General features: G+C 39.4%; 3 protein-coding genes across 3 annotated transcripts; all 3 read right to left on the minus strand.

Moving 5' to 3' along the window:
* Window positions 1-601: 601 nt before the first annotated feature.
* hoxa10b (homeobox A10b) lies at window positions 602-3,552 on the minus strand. The gene is made up of 2 exons (XM_086038121.1): window positions 2,631-3,552; window positions 602-1,923 (listed from the first exon to the last, which is right to left on the minus strand). Exons 1-2 carry the CDS (start codon window positions 3,391-3,393, stop codon window positions 1,649-1,651), a joined length of 1,038 nt encoding a protein of 345 aa, XP_085894247.1. The 5' UTR covers window positions 3,394-3,552; the 3' UTR covers window positions 602-1,648.
* A 2,577-nt stretch (window positions 3,553-6,129) lies between these two features.
* On the minus strand, window positions 6,130-9,000 carry hoxa11b (homeobox A11b). The gene is made up of 2 exons (XM_086038097.1): window positions 8,297-9,000; window positions 6,130-6,825 (listed from the first exon to the last, which is right to left on the minus strand). The coding sequence occupies exons 1-2, from the start codon at window positions 8,859-8,861 to the stop codon at window positions 6,593-6,595; spliced, it is 798 nt and encodes a 265-aa protein (XP_085894223.1). The 5' UTR covers window positions 8,862-9,000; the 3' UTR covers window positions 6,130-6,592.
* Window positions 9,001-16,482: 7,482 nt separating this feature from the next.
* hoxa13b (homeobox A13b) lies at window positions 16,483-18,817 on the minus strand. Its single transcript, XM_086037972.1, has 2 exons — window positions 18,130-18,817; window positions 16,483-16,821 (listed from the first exon to the last, which is right to left on the minus strand). Exons 1-2 carry the CDS (start codon window positions 18,785-18,787, stop codon window positions 16,574-16,576), a joined length of 906 nt encoding a protein of 301 aa, XP_085894098.1. The 5' UTR covers window positions 18,788-18,817; the 3' UTR covers window positions 16,483-16,573.
* Window positions 18,818-19,871: the final 1,054 nt, after the last annotated feature.

Consider the following 19,871-nt stretch of genomic DNA (forward strand, 5'->3'; position numbering starts at 1 on the left):
AGTTGAAATGCATTTGTACATCGTGACTTTAGGAATTTACATAAAAGATGGATTTTAACATTTTGTCGTGAGAAGTTACCATGATGGACTTTAACAGAGTCATTGGGAATGAAAATACATTTTAACATCGTGTCATTGGGAATAACAATAAAAGGGTGGAATTGCATTGTTGTTAATAGTCATTCATATAAAAGAGTGATTTTCACATTTAGTGATTGGGAGGTATCACCACATATGCAACTTTGCATAACTTTTAATTATTAGAAATGTTTAAAAAATGCATTTCAACATTGTGTCATCAGAAATGGCCCTAGATAGATTGATTGTAACATTTTGTCACTCCGTTAACATTTTAACATGCATGGAATCAGTGGGAATTAAAATGCATTTTTCTTATGTGTCATTGGGAGTTACAGCATTGTGCCACCATAAAAGTTGATTTGACATTTTTATATTGGTAGTTTCCATAACATGCATTTCAACATGGAGTCATAGGGACTCAAAATGCATTTGAACATTTTTCCAAGATAGATTTTAACATATGGTCACTGGCGTTAGTTAATACAACGTATGCGCTTGAACATTGTGTCATTGGAATTAGAATGCACATGAACGTTGTGCCAAGAAGGACTTTACCATTGTGTCACATGGAAGTTACCATGCATTTTAACATTGTGCCATTAAGAATAGCTGTGTGCATATATTTTCGCATAATCCCCGGCAAAATATATTTTCAAGATCTGTACTGTTCTTGAAAGAAAACAAAAACGAGGCAAAACATTTGTTTTATTTTTAATGGGAAGCAACTTTAACTATAAGGCATTTCAGAAAAGCACAATTATTAAATAAAACATAAAGAAAATAATGAGATAGTACCCGTCATTAGTCATATTTTCGTTAAAAAACTAAACAAAAAAAAACTATTATTTCACAAATCCTGCCAGGGTATGAGAGCTAAGAGCTCCACTAGATGGATTTTAACATTGTGTCACTGAAGTTATCATAACATGCATTTTAACACTGTCATTGGGAAGTAAAACGCTTTTTAACAGTGTCATTGGGAGTTACAATGACAGATGCAGCGTGGTAATAACAGATATAATAATAATACTAATAATAATACGACGATATTATGCCATAAGAAATTGGAATTCATTTTTAAGATCGTGCCATTAGGAATTACTACGAAAAATGGATTTAATTTTAATTTTGTTGTCATTGGGAATTTGATGCAGTTTAACATTGTGTTATTGGCAAACACAGTTCCTAAAATATTGATTAATCAGCCCATAAAGGTTACAGCGTGTATTTGTCAATGAAATAAAGAGTTAACATTTGTAAGGATTTTTTTTTTTTTTATTATTATTATGTTGACCAGCAAACGTGTGCAAATACTCTTTCATTTCTTACTGTAACACCGAGGGGGTATAATTCTACATGCACATAGCAATGCTTTCACTATACATTATGTACATACATTGCGTTCACATTCTGAACATTTCAAACACAACGGTTACAAATGTCATTTATATAAATACACATCCACGACGATTAAAAGCGGAAATAATAACATTCAATAAGTTAGCCTAGTATAGAGGGTCCTGTTTCTTCTCACAGTTGGCTGGGATGGAGATGAGTCCGCTAAGTCTCAGGAGAAAGCGAAGTTCCCGGACAACTCCCGGATCCTGTTCTCCCGACTCATTTTTTTCAGTTTCATCCTCCTGTTCTGGAACCAGATTTTCACTTGCCTGTCGGTGAGGTGCACGCTGCGGCTGATCTCCAGGCGCCGCTCCCTGGTCAGGTACATGTTGAACAGGAACTCCTTCTCTAGCTCCAGAGTTTGGTGCTTGGTGTACGGACAGCGCTTTTTTCTGCCACTCTTGGCGGTCAGCCAGTTCGCCGGACTCTCCATTTTGCCAGCTTCTGTGAAATCAAATGCACGGTGCAACGTGAGGCAACAAGTGTGGACGAACGTGCAGAGAATATGTCATTTTAGAATGGAAAAACGCCTACATCCGCGCATTTGTGATGTTATTTCAGGCTCTTTCGATTGCTCCGACATATAAATGTTACACAAATGCACAAAAAAATCCTACACGTACTAAATGTATGTACTGTAAATTATAGTACTTTTCACGCAGACTGATGATAATTGTATAAATGTAATATCTGCGTGGAAAGGAACCACGGATCCAAAGCATACCACATCATATGCTCCCTTATCCATCAGTGCACTTGCAACTGCATGCAAATGTCTCTTGCACGCAAAGTTCCTGCAGAATACGCCCTTGCATCCTCACTCTTCTTTTATTCAGACTTAAAAGACAAAAGCCCCTGGACGTATGCACTGATGGAAGTAGTCCAAGCCAAGCCACAAGACTGATACAATAGGACTGTGTGTCTGTTTATCTGTCTTGTGGGTGTTGCAAAAATGTGACTAGTTTGGATACTGGTGCAAGACAAAAACCCATTAAGCTTGATGCACAACGTGCATAATTGTGCCATTGTTGTATTTCTATACTTACTGGGCAAGACCTGCTATACAGCTTTCATTCTTACATGTAAATAAAAACTGCTTTCACAAGTGATCTACACAATGCACATATATGTCTTTTGTCAGCGCAATGCACCTTTCAAGGGCTTTTCTTCGCACTCCACGCTGCAGGCATCCGCAGGCTCCGGGGACGACGTGTCATCGGATGACAGCCGGCTGTCCTCTTCTCTGGCCGGGGCGCAGGGCTCGGACGCGGGCGCCTCCTCGTGGCTCTCCCGCTGCCCGGAGGAAGCGGCCGGAGCGGGTGGAGCCGGCTGCGCTGGCCCAAGGGGGGGTCTCCGCGGTGGGAAGTTATTCACGCTCGGCTGGGCATGGTGGTAAAGCCTGGACGAGGCGTAGGTCTGCGACAAGCGGAAGTAGCCGGGGACCGGCACGGTGCTGCCGCCTGTGGGCGGACACGACGCTCCGGAGAAGGAAATGTCCTCCACAGTGGCTCCTTTGGGGCATTTATCAGATTCGTAGAGACAATAGGCGTTCTCCTCCTTTATGGCGGTGGAGAAGGAGCACTGCTGGGTCAGATGTTGGCCGCCAGGCTGCTCCACTCTGCAGGAGCGAGACGCCTCCAACCACGTCTCCATGCCCGGAGCGTAGGGCGCGGAAGGTGGGATGCCGCTCGGCGCGCTCCCCTCGGTGCGCTTCGCGATCCCCGGGAAGCAAGAGGAGCCAGCGGGGAGTCCATAGGAGTATTCCGGGGGCAAATACACGCCGTTGCTGTGGTAATACGAGCCGGCATCGCCCCTCACGTTGATTAGCGAGTCCACAAAAAACGGATTGGCAGCTTGGTTGTTGGGGCATGTCATGGCTGTGCTAGGGTGAAGATCGCCCATTCTGCCCGACATTTCTTGTGCAAAACATTGCTGAATAATTAGCGATACTCACGCTTCTCACTGTAGTCCGCAGCCAATTAAAAGAGCAGGCGGCTGCAGACTCCTCCCAGTCCGACCAGACTGCTCCACTGTGTCGTATATTTCGGTTTAGGTTAAGTCAAGAAAAGTGCAAAAAAAAAAAAAAAAAAGGTGGTGGTGGGTGTGGGGTTGCACATGCACGGGATTGTGGGTAAAATATCATTTGAATGAGGGGATTTTGAACCGTGAGCACATCCTCGATGCATGCAAGCCGAAGCAGAGTTTAGCAAGTGAGGCAGCTCAAAGCTGCAAACAGTCTTGTACAATGCTTTATGGCCGCTTTTACAGCATTGTAAAAAAAGGAGCAGTAAAGGTGCATCACGGTGCATCATACTTCCAAAAGGTCCTCAACGTCTTCCAGAGGGACTCTTGACCCCTTTTGTGCAGCGCTCATCATTTGTGACGCTTCCACATGCTACAATTGGCCTCACCAAGCATTCAACGTGTGCTTTTCCTAATGGATGAAAAGTCATCGTTCAAATGCGGCTTCGACTGCATAACACTTAACTATGGCTTACATTTTTATTTTATTATTTTATTAATCATATATATGTATATATATATAATATATATATATATATATATATATATATATATATATATATATATATATATATATATATATATATATATAATGTAGTCCTATACTTATATATTTCGTTTAAACATTGACGTAAAAATAGCTTACATATTATTCTTTAGCACCCTTGCAAACAGAGAATTATTATGAAATGTTGTTCTCAAAAACGTTTTACCACTTTCGTTAGCATTTTGTTGTTGATTTTGTTTGTGTATTTTAGGACTACTGGCTACGCGTCCAACTTCATACTTTATTCATATGAGTATTTTTTACTACGCAATTGTAATTAATATTTTTATTTATGAAAAGTTGGCGGTCGGAGAAAAGTGGGCTATGGATTCAAAATACTAACTTCAGTTGAATTCGATTTGCGTGCATACGATTTAAGAAAACCGCTCAGAAAAACTCACACGAAATGTGACTTTTGTTGGGTTTAGTTTGATTTTAAAACCAGCGGTAATAATTTACAATGATGTTGACTTTGTTTTAATGTGTTGTGTTCTATTCCACAACATTGTATATGTAGTATACTTTATACATCGTTTTAGAGGACACAAAATTGAACATTCGAAACATGGGAAGAAACGTAATTAAAAGTTTTCATTGAATTAGTGAAATATTGGGAATTTCTTTGGAAAATATTGCTGATGACTGAAAAAGGAACCACCTCAGTATTTTTTTTTTTTATTGCTACACTTTGTTTAACGATTGTGTTATTCTGAAACACCTTGTTGTTTGGTTTGAACCCTATTCAAAAAATAAAATAATTTTGTTTTGTTTTTATAGTACCCATCAGCATGCAAACATCCGAGACCATTTAAACCAAATGTGTGCGCTGTCACTTACTTGTATTTTATTATTATTATTATTTGTCGGGAGTTGATAAAGCGCCATCTGTGATGATGATTAGCTTTTGAGTTTATCGCTTACATTTTGATCTTTAGAGTCATTACACGTCTTTTACTACATTTGACTTGAGAACAGACACACATAATAATGATAGTATCTAACTATAACTTACCAGCAACAAGGAAATTAACACTACAAACCCAATGCACTATTATTTTGTGGGTGAGTTTTTATGTGAAAAATTGGATGCGTTATTCAGGTCATAACTTTTACACAATCTTGGCCACAATCGGCATGTTACAATCAACCCAGTAATAATTTAATTGCATTATGACATTTTCGACTAATTTGGGCGCCTCCAATGTGTTTTTTAAAAGAGATAAGAGAACAAAAATACGAAGAAAAAACCCCCCATCATTTATATCATGTGCTGCTTACCTGAAAGGGTGAACCCCTGAGCCGGTGTCTTTAATCTGAAAGAATCAACAAACGGCATTGACATTGATCGGTGGAGCGCCCTCTGGTGGGCGAAAGCAGCAAGGCCTTCCACTGCGCCACAACACCAGCAACAAGGCTGGGTGGGGGAAGGGGGGGGGGATTAGGATATCCAGAATATTCCTGCAACAGCCTGGCGTGCCGATGCTGCACCAAGGCGAGCCGCAGCCTTCAATGGTGCAGCACCTCTTGTTTTGCAAGCCTCCTTATAGTCGCAGTTAATAACCTTGGTTCTCAGACGCTTTATTGCACTCCACTCCAAATGCTCCAGACGAGTCCGCCTTTTTTATGGCCAAGTTACTGGAGCAACTGGGAGGATGTTCAGCAATCAAAGCGGAATTCCTGGGAGTCTCACAGGATGTACGGTATAAGGAAGCCATATTATCTAATGGCAGGTCATTCAAGCTCTTTTTAGAGGCCTAGTTCTACGGGAAAGACGAATTTTGTCTTTAAATGTCAATTTTTGCCTCCATTTGTTTATTCTACTACACCCTGTTGGTGAAATAAACCTTTAAATGCCAACAAAACAGACATTAGACCATAAGACAAATTGAATATTTAGTTGTGAACTTCCAACATCACACAAGCAGAGTTTCCATTTATCACTGAAACGTGGGGGACTTTTCCCCTGCACTAACAGGCATGTTAGGTCAGAAATCAGCCTACAGGAAACGACCGAGCTCTTTGTAATGGATATCAAATTAAAAGCTGCAGCAGATCCTGTTACTGAGGCTCGGGAGAAGAGACATTTTGCATATGAACTATACGTGCCGCAATATAAAACAAAAATAAAGGATTTAGTTTCAGTGCAGGGATTTTTTTTTTATATTACTGGTTTACAGTTTGGATCAAGGAAGGAGTCAAATAGATGTTAAATATGACTGAATATGTCACAGCTGCAGGCTAAAACATAAACTGCACACAAAACACCTCCAGCCATTGCACAATATTCAATATATATTTGCACAATAGAATATTAAAAGTACGAATAAAACGATTTCAGTCTGTGCGTGCGAGCGTGTAAATGTGAGCATACAAATTGGGGGTAGGACATAAGAGCATTTCGTCACAATGATAATAATAATAATAACAATAATAATAATAATAATAATAATAATAATAGAGGAAGAGAAAGAGACGTTTAATGACACATCATGTGGACTTGCAGAGTTCCCAACGGCGTCCACTGACGTGTATATAGTCCATGTTTTATAGCAGGGGGTTGCTGGTGTAGTACTGTAAACGGTCCCTGTTGAGTTTCTTCTCCTTCATCCTCCTGTTCTGAAACCAGATTTTCACCTGTCGGTCAGTCAAGTTGAGCATCCGGGATAGCTGCAGCCGCTTCTCTTTGTTGATGTAAACGCTGAAGAAGAACTCCCTCTCCAGCTCCCTGATTTGATACTTGGAGTACGGACATCTCTTCTTGCGGGTCTTCTGGCCACCTAATCGTAATCATAAAGATCATTTCAATTAGATATTTACAGGGGGGCAGAATGGGAGGATTACGCACAATGAGCTCAGGGTTCAAGTGTCGCCTTCCTCTCAAGGCCTTTGCGCATTAAACACTGTTATGATGGAGTAAAAATCATTTTTAAACACTTATGTAAGTCAAGTGGACTTTTAGACGGGAAGCGGAGGCAGCAGTATCAAGTGCAGATTTAATAGCACGCTTTGGGTTTCACTGGGCTCCGCGTAAAGTGTTGCATATAGGCTCCATGTTGGTGAGGCCAGCTGCATATAAATCCCTGGAAACCCAGTAAATTTGTACACATATTGCTCATTAAATTATAAGCATCTCTTAAAGGCGGAGGCTTGAAAGTTGGATTCAACGCCTCGCTGGCTTTTCAAATTGTTGATATGGCGAGCGGAGGGGGGAAGTGGTCAAGTTTAAATGTGAATATTTTGTTGAGCTAATTAACAGCTAGAAAAGACTCAAAAGAAGCATTTTAAAGAAAAGTGAGAGCAATGGGTATATAAAGTAAGGATTTGAGTTTATTTGTCTGTAAAATTAATGTTTTAAACTGTTTATTTGTACATAAAACAACATACTGTAAACCGTATAAAACACGATGGGCGCTAGTTTTCATATGTTGTTGATAATATGATGCAAAAAGGCGGGAAAAGGTATTTATTTTCTTTTTTTTTTTAACAGGGAAACCTAATGTTGAACTGTTAATCTATATTTGGAAACGAAGTCGGACTATAGAAATGTTTTTTTTTAAGTGGACATTTTCCTGTTTACAGTTAAAGTTCGTATTTAAGTTGTTCATTAATGTAGGAAAAAATACACAAAATGTACAGTGTGGTCATGTTTTAAATAACAGATAAACATGGGAATAGCGCTCATTTGCATAGTAAATGTTTAAGTACGATAAAAATAGAATTTATACTTCGAATTTTTGATAATCAAAGTAGTGAAGCGCTAAAAAAAACAACAGCCTGAAAATGTATGATTTGCGGTTAAAGTTAACGTTACAGTTATTGTTTAATGTGCTAAACGACTCCGAATGTGAGTATGTGCTTTTGAAATAGATGACAACCAAACACAAAAAGTGTGGCGAATGTGGGGATTATTGACTATGAGTCAATGTTTGTTATTTAGATGTGAGGTATAAGAAAATGTGGATTTGTGCATTTTAAAGAGACCTTGCTGCAAAGAGTTGTCAATCAAACAAGTTAAAAGGCGACTATATGATCCAAAAGGGGAATATGTATCTTGACTTTAAACTCCTCACGGCCAATTTCAAGCACAAGCACGTGATCTTGTCGTTTATAACGTACTTTTTTGTCGAGCTAAATCTCGTGGCCCTCCATAAACCTTAAGAACCATAAACCTTAAAAAAAAAAAAAAGAGCATATAAAACGTCTTTTATAAGAGCATGCAGAGAGTGACACGGTTGTTCAAATACTCACCAGCCCCCTTTCCGCTTCTGTCGTCGCCGAGGCCGGGGGACGACTTGGGGCTGCAGCTCTCCGCCGTGTCGGAGCCCGGAGCTTGAGGAGCCGGCGCGGGGCTCGACTTGACCGCGCCCAGCCTATCCTGGCCCGGCGTGGCAGCTCCGTGCTCCTGTCCACCGTAGGCCGAGTCGAAGAACTGGTCGAAAGCCTGCGGCAGGACGCCGTTCCTGGCCGCGCCGCCGTGGAAGCCTGCCGGCAAGCTGGTGGAGCCCGAGGAGGAGGCGCCTTTCCCCGGCACGTCTCCCCCGCGGGGGGTCGGGCCGGTCCAGCCGTCGTCCGCGTAGCAGTGCGCTAGACTCCCCCTGCCGTGGTGCCATTTCGCCGCGCCGTCCACAGCATAGTCTCTGAACGCCACGTCTCTCACGGATGGAACCTGAGGAAGAGCCGACGACTGGTACGAGTAAGCCACCGGGCAGGAGGGCTGACCCTGGGCCAGATAGTGCGGCAGAGCCGTGAAGTCCGCTCCGGGGACGTAGTAAGTGCAACTGGGTAGATACATATTGGAAGCATCCAAATCCATATTCTCGTCCTCCTTCAGCACGGGGTCATCCTGCTGACTGAGTGAGCTGCAGTGACTTTAGTGAGGCGCACTGAGCCCTGCACGTCGTGAGCTGACGTGCGTGAGTGAGGTCCATGTCGATCCCGAGCCATGTGACCACTGGCACTACATGACACACGCCTCAATGGGCCCGCAGGAGCTTGTGAGTCAATATGGCTCTCCGCTATAAAGTCAACCTTTGGCTGCACGGCCAGAGGAAAAATACACGGGGAGGAGGGGAATATTGCATCTCTTCAACGTGAGCTATTTTCAAAGCACTTGCATGCGTATCTTTAAACGCTGCTTTTGCTTTGCTATAATCAAACCCAAGAAGCGGGTTTATAGTCCGTGCATGTCACGTAAATCTGCCTCGTCAAAGTTAATGACTTTTTCATTTTGTAAATATATTTTTTATTTATCAAATCTTCCTTTTTCAACGCTATACCCGCAGATTTGAGGACATTTTACAAGTAGTTCTATTGCTTATCGTTAGCCTGAATTGACCAAGCCACTTACTGTCACAATATCAAAAATACCTTTAAAAGTTGTCACCCCCCCCTGTCACCCCCACTTTATGTCCGGGTGTGATAATATGCAAATGCTGAATGCAGACAACTGGGCCTTTCTTATTTGTTGATTTTGTTGTGTTTATGTTTTTAAATTTAATTTGAAAAAATTATTTTAGGCTCATAGACTAACGTTATGTAGGTGTTAATTGCTAAAAGCGATCTTGACATTGTGTTATCATTTTGACCGTCAATGCAAATGCGCATGTGCAAAGGTTATGTTTATGTAAATGTACGTGCACGTGACACTGACGTGAATGCAAAAACTGTCTGTTTCTAACAGTGACGTCAGGATCAAGTGTCTTATGGTGAATTGACAATTTTTAAATTGCAAATATTAACATTTTCGTTGAAAAACCTATAAACCCGCATGCGTTGAGACCGTAGAATTAATGGATACAGTTTTCAAGGTGAATCACGTTTATAAGAAACAATTATGTAATTTAAAAAATAACAGAAAAAAATCTGGATTATTAACGAAATGCTGGAGGACATACATAATTCCAACGACATATGTGGGGATATACCTGGAAACAACTCGGGCCCTGCTATGCAAAATAGGTACTTTCATATTCAGGGAGAATAAATGATTTGCAAATTGGTTATTATTAGTTTGTTAACACGTCATTAACAGCTAAAGTGATGTGCTGTTTGCCAAATAGTGAGCCCAGGAAAGATACATGGCAGTAGTATACCCTTCTGTCACACTGTGAGTTTACACCACACAATTTATGACTGCTAAATAATGGTTTAGAAAAAAATCCATGCCATCAGTTGCAAACAATTTATAGCGTCGCATAGGCTTTTGTAAGAGTGGTTCCCAAAGTTCTCTGATATCTGCGTCTTTTAAAAAAAAAAAAAAAAAAAAAAAGGTTCTTAGGCTTGAAACCAACGCTGAAGGATCATATTTTATTTGCTCCACAACACTACACAGCAAATAATACTAATGCTGGTTAAGCTGTGTAAGCCTGCAGATTTGCACAGAAATACCCAGTGAATATCCTGTCACTTTACAATGTTATTTGCTATAAACGTCACATACAGTTTTCTAACAACGTGGTCTATGTACAACAGACCCTCTCAAAATTGTCAAAAGCACAATTGAAAAACAGGTGCACCACCCTACCCCCTTAAAAAAAACCTCAAGTGGGTCCGTCGTGTAATGCGAGACCCAATGCCAAAAATAAATCAAGGCAGAAATGTCAAAAAGGGCCACGATGACGATGGAAATGGAAATGAAGTCATTCATTTTGGGACAGGAAGCATCACTAAACAATGTTGTCCAATTGTGTTTTGGACTCATAAAGTGAAGTTGCCCAAAAATAGGTAGCGACTGTGTAAAAATGCATACATTGGAGGAAAGCAATCTTTTGTATGATACATTAACACTCGACTTTATTTAAAAAAAACATCTGTGAAAAAGTGCTGTGTATAATAAGTCTTCAAACGTAAAACATTCTAAAATAACAATAGCAGCAAAATAATTTCAAAATAAGTAAATAAACTTCTTTAAAAACAAACTTTGCAGCGCTTTTGTGTAGAACTGAAGAAGTTCCACATCAAACAAACTTTATTGAATGCAATATCACACTTTTTATCTTTTTTATTCTTTTGCAAAATCTCAATTGTTTGCAGGTGTCATTGGATCTCTGACGCTAATTGCTTTAAACATAAAATACATACGTCCGGTTGTACATTTAACTGTTAATGTTCAAGACTTTTAAGAATTTCAAAAACTGCACTGGCTTGCAAATACGATGTGGTATCCTTTGAATCAAAAAGATCCGGAGTGTCAAACCTTTTTTCATCGTGGGCGACAATTCAGTTTTGGTTGAGCTCAGAGGCATTCATAGTTGAAACCATTGTGTGTACTTACATATATCCATAGTTCCCCCTGCATTATTGTTTTTTTTCATTTTAAGCAACAGATCAATGGATTATTTGTTTTGAAATCAGTTGTCGGTTAAAATGAATAAAATAGTTACACGCATGTAGTTGACTACACAACTATTGCTGACAAAGTTGTTTTTTTTAAAAGGAGCTTTGCAACAATCATTTATCAAATCAAATAATGTTGCAATATTTTTTTATGCCTTTTTTTTCTTTTAAAATGTATCAACGAGAAAGTTGATGTGTCCTATCAACGCAAACCATTTTTAGGCTTTCATATACCCTTCAAACTGCTCGGTTAAAAATAACCCAATTTTGGTCTCATATTGGACCAACCAGCTACTTAGATCATCCAAACAGGGTTGTTTGGATTCAAAACTTTGGGTTGTTTTGATTCAAAACAACCCAAAGTTGGGTCAAATTGACCCAATTAGCTGGTTGGTCCAATATGAGACCAAAATTCTGTTATTTTTAAACCAGTAGTTTTAAGGGTGTGGGCCACAGCTGGACTCCAGGCCTAAAATTTGACACCTTGGGGTTAGATGGAAGATAAAGGTATCCAAAAAGGTAATAAACTAGATCATTTTTGTTCCAGAATTGTAATTGTTTTTGGCACTATGTTGAATGTTTTGGGGGTTTTTTTCAAGTTCAAGCAAAGCAGTTAGGATAATGGATAGATGGATAAATATGTCATGAAAAATCAAGTTGAAATGTTTTCTTAAGATATGTAGTGATTCAAAGTTTATGTCACAGCACTGCTGCAACCCTCATTTTTACCTATAAGTCGGAAACACACGAGCCACTTTCTTTAACCTTGGTGCAGTAGAAAAGTCATAATTACAGTAATCATATTAAAAAAAAACACTTCTCGGCTAGGTCGTGATTACATATACCAGTCGGTGTTAGGTTAGACCCTTCCTGCCTTTGGCTATAGAAATGATTAGAAATGTCAGAAAAAGCCTACTGGAGCATCAGAACTTTATCCGTGGTTAATGAGAGGCACTTTAAACGGTGGCAAGTGTGTGCTGACTCGCATTTACCATGTGTTTGAACGTGATTGGCTCATTCTGAACACAGCCACACCCCCAATAATGTGCGCACTTATGTAACAACATTATTGCTGGTGGTTATCGGACTTTCCCCCTTGAAAAAAAAACCAAATGTTGCGCATGTTATAGGTGAAATTATTGGTGGAGAAGTTTTTAAATGATTTCTCTTGGTCTCAACCAGGGGTGTGTAGACTTTTTCATTTCCACTGTACAAAATGTACACTTAACTCCGCTTCATGTGACAAAAAAGTCAATGGTTTTTGTCGGAAAGGCATTGTAGGAAAAATGTCGGAGGCGCCCAAAGGATGCACACACCTTAATGATCACACTTTAGAAGTATATAAAAACACATTGCACGTTATTTTTCCCCTTCCTCTAATGCCAAAGTCCCGATGCTGACCCGGCCCAAAGAACACTGCAAAACTAAATGGCATGTGGTGTTTTTCCACACTGACAGTCCAACCCCACCCGTACTTGATGCATTCTCTGCCTCTGGCTTCAGCGACAGAAGAAATAAGTGAAGTCCAAAAGATGAGGTTACCATGGTAACGGGGAAAAACAGGAGTATACATGTCTCGTTACGCTTCCAAACTCTAAAATTTTATGTTAGTAGGCTACAGTTTTAAACATTTCAAAGCTGTGTTAACGTAGTTTCCCCCCAAACCACGATGTGGTATGCTTTGGATCGGGTGGAGATAGCTAATCTTAATGCAAAGCAAATTGCTTGATTGTCGACTTTCAAGATGCTAAAAGAAAAAAGGAAAAAAAAACATGATTTGTATTTTTTAGGCTACAGTCCTTTAAATTGGAATAACTTTTAAATATAAATGATTAACATTTATGGCAACATTGTTAGCTGGCGCCACAAAACAAGCAAGTTGTTTTCTCCAAAACAATTTGCAGAGTTGTTCTTACTAGTTGGAGGACAACACAATTGACAATTAGTTCTGAAAACTCTTCTTTGTTGTGAAATTCGGGAAAGACAATTTTCACAACAGAGACACTTAAAATACTTTGTTGAATTGCATAACTTAACATTTTATCAAAATGTGTTGCCTTGAAACTTTTTTTTACAGTGTTGTATTTATAAATCACTGTTTGAATTTTAAATACGCACTGCAGTATTTTAAATGATGTTTAAAAAACTTGATATCCATGCAGTGTACACAAGGCATTTTACTCTGATTGCTGATTATGATAACATTGTCAAAGTGTGTTTCCATTCATTTTATACATCAATTTGCCAATTTGTTTCTTTTCTAAAGTTCAAATCCAATGATTTGAAGTTTTTATAATTATAATCAATGATTTTATATTATTTTACGATACAACAGTTGTGCTCATTCATTCCAATATGTTTGCATGTAAATTTTTCTCTATAGCTGCATTTGTCTTTTAGGGTGTCATTTATTTCCATAAGTGGCCACATGTGTCCCATATATCACAGAGTGTCCTTTGCATAGACATTTTTGAAATGTTCTGTACTGGCTGATTTACTGCTCACACACGAACTTGCGTTTTTTTGTTTTTTTTCTTCCCCTCAATCAAAATGAAAACACATTTTAGTCATTCTTCCATGATTCTCATTCATCTGTGAACAGTTGAAGCTTCCAGAGTGGCAAGCTGGTGGCGTGTTTGGCCCACCGAAAGAGGTTTTCAAATAAATATTTTGGGTTAACCAGACACTCATAATGTGTGTTATTGCATTAATCCCAGAGAGGCACTTTGACTGGGATGGAAGTCATAATAAAAAACATGTCTGCCGTGAAGTTAAACCACACTTCCCTCCCAGCCTGCAGTTAAGATGATGACCAAAAGCAACAAGCAAACAGGAATTATATGCTGTGCTGACACTTCACTTATGTAATGTATTCCCTTTAACCATGGAACGAAGCCCGTGACAACGAAACAAATGGATTATTTGAGAATTGTTGATTTTGTAAGGCTCAGTTTTCTTGTACTTCAAGTAAATTGAGGGCATGAAAAGAAGATATGCATTCTTATAGGAGCTAAAAATTTGATTTCCATACAGCCTAAGGGGGTGAAAGTCCACTTTCGTTCACAGAATTGCAGCTGTTCACGCGGAAAATGACATCAAAGATATTCTTAAATCTTTTCAAATGTGTGATTAAATTTTGCATTCAAATGCTATCTTGATTATGATCATTTTTAAGGTTAAGGTGTGTGGCCTTTATTTGTTCTTTTTGTTGTTTACATTTTCAGGTGTTGTAGATTACATTTAGTAAAACAACAATTCCTCCCTTTCTTTAATATGAGTCACAGATGGATGCATCATGTAAAGGATGTGATTGTTTCTTCACACTGTAGTCGAGAAAAGCAGCGATTCAGGTCAAGTAGAGCATAGTTTGGCACATCACAAGTTAAGGTCGCATGATGAAAAGTTATTTTGTGGCGTCAAATTCAATACTCAGAAATTAAATATGAAAATCAAGCCTTTTAATTCATCAAAAGAAAACATTGTTAATGCCATCCAGGGTAAACTATTCTTATCTTTTTTGTAGGTTTATTGCTTTACCGTTAGGGGGCGCAATGACACCAAATTAGAGAGAGAATGAGGTCTGAAGACAAGCTGCATGGAACCTGAGAAAGGAAAGCCTCAAATAACTCCATTACATGAGCCGCAAAGAGTGATTCAATTGTGGAAATAAGGCAAAAATATGCAACTGTTTTCTCTAAAAAAAAAAGAAAAAAGTTAAACATACTCTTTGTGAAAGCCCTTTGTGAAAAAATGTAAAAAAAAATTATGTACAATGTAGAAGGCTGTTATAAAAGACGTTTTTTAAAGTGTTTTATTTGCGAATAACTGAATTACAATGTCAAGATCCATCTTGAGTTTAAAATCTTTATTTTTTATGAACATTTTTGGTTTCCGTCAGTTAAGATTCCATCTTTAAGAGAGAAATTCAATAAGAAAAAATATCTAAAACGTACCTTGCTCGAATCTGTCGTGTGCCGGACCAATAAATACAAAGGACGCTAAACTATTCTGAATAAATTAAACATATTAATGAGCAATGTTTAATTTAGACCAAAAATGCCCATAATTCGAGGATTTGCAACTCCTTTACCGCGTTAATTTAATAATTTATTCGCTATTATTATTGACAAACATGATATAAAACTTGTTTTTACTTTTGATGATAAAAAGTGAAGTAACAAATGCAGAAGCAAAGCCGGCCTAGAATAGCAGACGCTGTAATTGCGGACTTCACACACTAGATGGCTACAAATACTAAATAGCCTCAACATTGGCGCTCAGAAAAAAAAGAAATTTATGACATGTAAGAAACGACTTTGACGTCATAGTGAGCAATATATCCCACTAATAACCATTTTAAAAGTGGACCGGAAACACACGCGCGCTTTTAAAGCAGCTTTATTGACATTTTCGGTTGGCTATGTCCAAAATATGTACAAATTTCAATACGTCAACACGATATTCTTCTTTCTTTCTTTTCCCCCCCACTTGTAAAATCATCACAATAACTGACACACAAGAGAAATACACAGTGACGATCACCTCAATCATCAGACACGTTATGTTTCTTGCAAAAAAGACAGAAAATGCCAAATTTCGATGTCATTATTGGAATTTGAAAAAAAGCAAAAAAAAAAAAAAACATAAAAGGGCAGATGATATTGAAATGAAGTATCGATGACCCATGGAGCACTTCAGACTCCAAAGAAACACTAATAGATTTGCTTGATTGTTGCATACATTTGTTCATTTAAACTTTTAAAAGTTGATTTACATGCAGCCTTTTTGTTGTGATGGATCCATGAAGACATGTTGATGCTTAACATTGCTAATCAAACGTTTTGAAAAACTCCACCTGCATGTTTTGTTCATTCAAATCCAAACTAGTTCGAGTTTTGACTTTTTGGGAAAATTAATAAAGACGTCTGAAGACGAATATGTGTGGAAGCAGTGGATCTAATGAGGTGTGGCACAAGTGGAAGTTTATCATACACACTTGTTGCAAACAGTTCCGACTTTCTGTCAACACGCCGCGTGGACTGCTTCCAATTAAAACCCGAGGAAGGAGGAAAAAACGTGAAAGGAGGCACTCTGGCGACAAAAGTGAAGGTAATAAATTATAGCACAGTTTATTTGTGATCAAGGCACGTCTGTGTCCATATTTTCCCCAAAAGCAAAATAGACGAGGAGCTAACAGGAGCTCTTGAATTTATTGACTATTTTCTTCTCCTTGACGCGCCGGTTCTGAAACCAGATGGTCACTTGTCTCTCTGTCAGGTTGGTGTGCGTAGATATTCTCCTGCGCTTGTCCTTGGTGATGAATTTATTGGTGGCGTACTCCCTTTCCAGTTCTTTGAGCTGCACCTTGGTGTAGGGGACTCGCTTCTTCCTGCCACGGCGAACATGGCTGTCCGCGCCACCGCCGCATGTGTTGTCTGCTGCAGGTTGGGATGATGCAACGTGTCACTTTCAACGCTTTGCGCACACTTAATGCAAGACAACGGAATAAAAACACATATCCTGTTTAAAAAAAATAAATAAATCAAAGAAGTCATACTAGTAATAAAATAAAATATAAAAAACTATATATATACCGTATGTATGTATGTATGTATGTGTGTATATATATGATTAATCGTGTGTAATCGTGAAAAGAAAAACGGGAAATACATTGCTATTGTGTACCAAAATAAAATGTGTAGTAGAATAAAAACAAAACAGCAGCGACGTGCGGAAAAGAAATAAGGAGAAAATCTTTAATTGTTAGATAGTGCACCAACAATGAAACATTTTATTGTGGGGGGGGGAAATATAAATATAAATTTACTGTTACGAATACAATAGCCTGTTTACAGTAGTCTATGCTAATTGCTAATAATAATGTATATATATATATATATAGCGAAAGAACCTGTGTTATCACCCACTATCAAAGATGACGGTTTATGGGGTAGATTTTAAAGATTGTTCTTCATTAAAATGATTATTGTTACCTTTTGATTAGTATCATTATCTATTTCAATTTACAATGACTGTAGGATCAAGTATTTAAAAAAAATCATTTAAAAGTTTAAAACAAATGTTGGCACAACAGATGCCATTCTGGAGGAGGCGTTGTGACATTTAATCATGTTAAATCACAAGAATAAATATGTAATGAAATAGTAGTTACTATAGTTTGTATTATTGTTATATCAACGAAGAATGTTTTTTTGCTATTATTGTAGAAGTTAAACACTACATTTGCTTCAAGATGGCATTTTACGTGAACTTGGGCGTTATCCTCTTAAATTGAAGAATGGGGGGAATCTAACATTGCATTACTTCCTTATAGGAAATTTGTATTTAAGTTGGACGGAGTCTGAATATAATAATAAGAATTTCCTCATGACAGTGAACAGGGAAAAAGGCTATTTAAAACTACTCTTATTCCCCCCCTTAATTTCTGCGCATTAACACGGAAAACACGCAATATTGTGCACGTCTTCAAAATGGCCTCGTATGCAGCGCTTCTCTTGCTGAAAAGGAGAAAAAAAATCAAACCCATATGATCTATTATAATTACTACTGTATATGCATATTACAAATTGGAAAAACTGAAGAAATAAACCTTGCACGACTCTCGCATTTAATGAAAGGAGGCACAACAAAAACATGTATATTTCTTACCGCGACATTCAATCAGAAAACATTTCCAATAAACACATGGCTTTGTTCATCAAAATTGTCACTAAAAATGAATTCACCTTGCAAGGAGGACTTCCACAGAGGATTGGCCTGAGGCTGCTCCTTGGCGCAGTACACTTGGCCACTCCATCCGTTGGTGGTGATGGACCACGGCTGGTAGGGCTCCATGGGCAGGATGGATTCGTGTCTGGGTTCGGGGGGCGCACTCAGCGAGGGGACCACGGGCACGTCCAAGTAGCTCGCCTGGTAGGGAGCCGGGGAGTAGCCCTGGTAGAAGGCGAACTCCTTGGCCCGGCTGGAGAACTCCTCGGCGGGCAGCGACGAGTCCGCGTACTTGTCCCCGTAAGAGGCGGGCTGTGCGCAGGCCTTGGCGCCGCCGTGCGACACCGGTCTGCACGGGTAATAGCCGCCGCTGCTACCGCCAAAATATCCGTACGGTAGGGAGGCGTTCGGTGAGCTCTGCGTGGCCGAACACGGGCTGCACTGCTTGGCCGCGTCACCGACACCGGACGCGGGCACGTCGCCGCTGGCGTAGGCGGCGCTGCTCGGAGCCAGCGAGGCGGGATGCGCCAGCAGATTCCGGCACTGGTTGGGCGCAAAGTTCCCCCCGGGGAACGGCGCGTCCTGCATGTTCTTGGCACGCTCGTCCGCGCTGCTGTCGTAGACGAACATGAGCGGCTCGGCCCAGTGCGAGTGCAGCAGCAATGACGCGGTCATAGCATGTCTCGACACGTGCACGCGTGCGGCTCTTTTTCCTCGAACCCCCCTCGACCGAATGCACCCAGACAGGGACTCTTTGGCAGGGGAACCATACCCGCACGGAACCATCGCGAGGTTATTGGCCCGGGACAGACACGTGATATGCAAAGGAGATGATCAAGGTCTGCACAGGAGATAATAAGGCACATCAAGCCACACAAACACACTACTTCCGTTTTTGTTTTTTGCTTTTAAATTGTGATTAAATTGCGCTCTGCCATGCATGCTAAACGTCAGACTCGTTTCTGAAATATTGATGCACGGTTCCACATGCTCTTTCCTAATAAGGCTTCAAAGCATTCTTTGAGCACTTAATGAGTCCAAGGTGCAGCTTTTTACCCCTTTTAAAAATCCCCAAGCAGATTTTATACAGAAGTCTCACTAATAAATTAATTATTAATCACCATCTTCTGGTGTGAATAAGATATTTCAAGGCCCCACAAAATACAAATAATAACAAAACAAAACAAAAACAAAAAAAAGGCGAAGACATTAGTCCGAAGGCCGGCATGCAGGACGCGGCTGGAGTCCAAGGTCAAGTTGAAAGACAAAAGAGCCGCAAACACAATGGAACAGCAAAGCAAAAGGGAAGCTTTACACAGAGACACAAAACCGCCCATCAATCATCATTTGCTTCATCTAAACAAAACAAAACAAAAGAAACATTAAGCACGAATGAAATGGTCGAAGCGACAGCAAGGGCACAGAATTAGCTCTACTAAGCTCAAAACAACATTAAAAAGCATGAACTTAACATTCCACAAAATATATTCACCATTTCACCAAACTGTAAATTTACTTTGTTTGCTACATTTAGTGTGTTAGGAAGTGATACACGTTAAACTAAATCGGAGGACCTTTCATATATTTTTAATAGAAATTTCCCACCTTTTGGAGGTTGTAAATTTTTATGGGCCATGTTCATATAGCGTGTACAGGCAAGTGTACTTTTCAGAGCGGATAACCTTACATTTAATCTTCCTCCAAGGGTTAACTTTAAATGTGAAATGTGTGAACATTTCTGAAAAAGAAAAAAAAAAAT

Source organism: Filicampus tigris, chromosome 8 (assembly GCF_054856515.1).
Source record: "Filicampus tigris isolate MCC_2025a chromosome 8, RoL_Ftig_1.0, whole genome shotgun sequence".
Lineage (NCBI taxonomy): Eukaryota > Metazoa > Chordata > Actinopteri > Syngnathiformes > Syngnathidae > Filicampus > Filicampus tigris.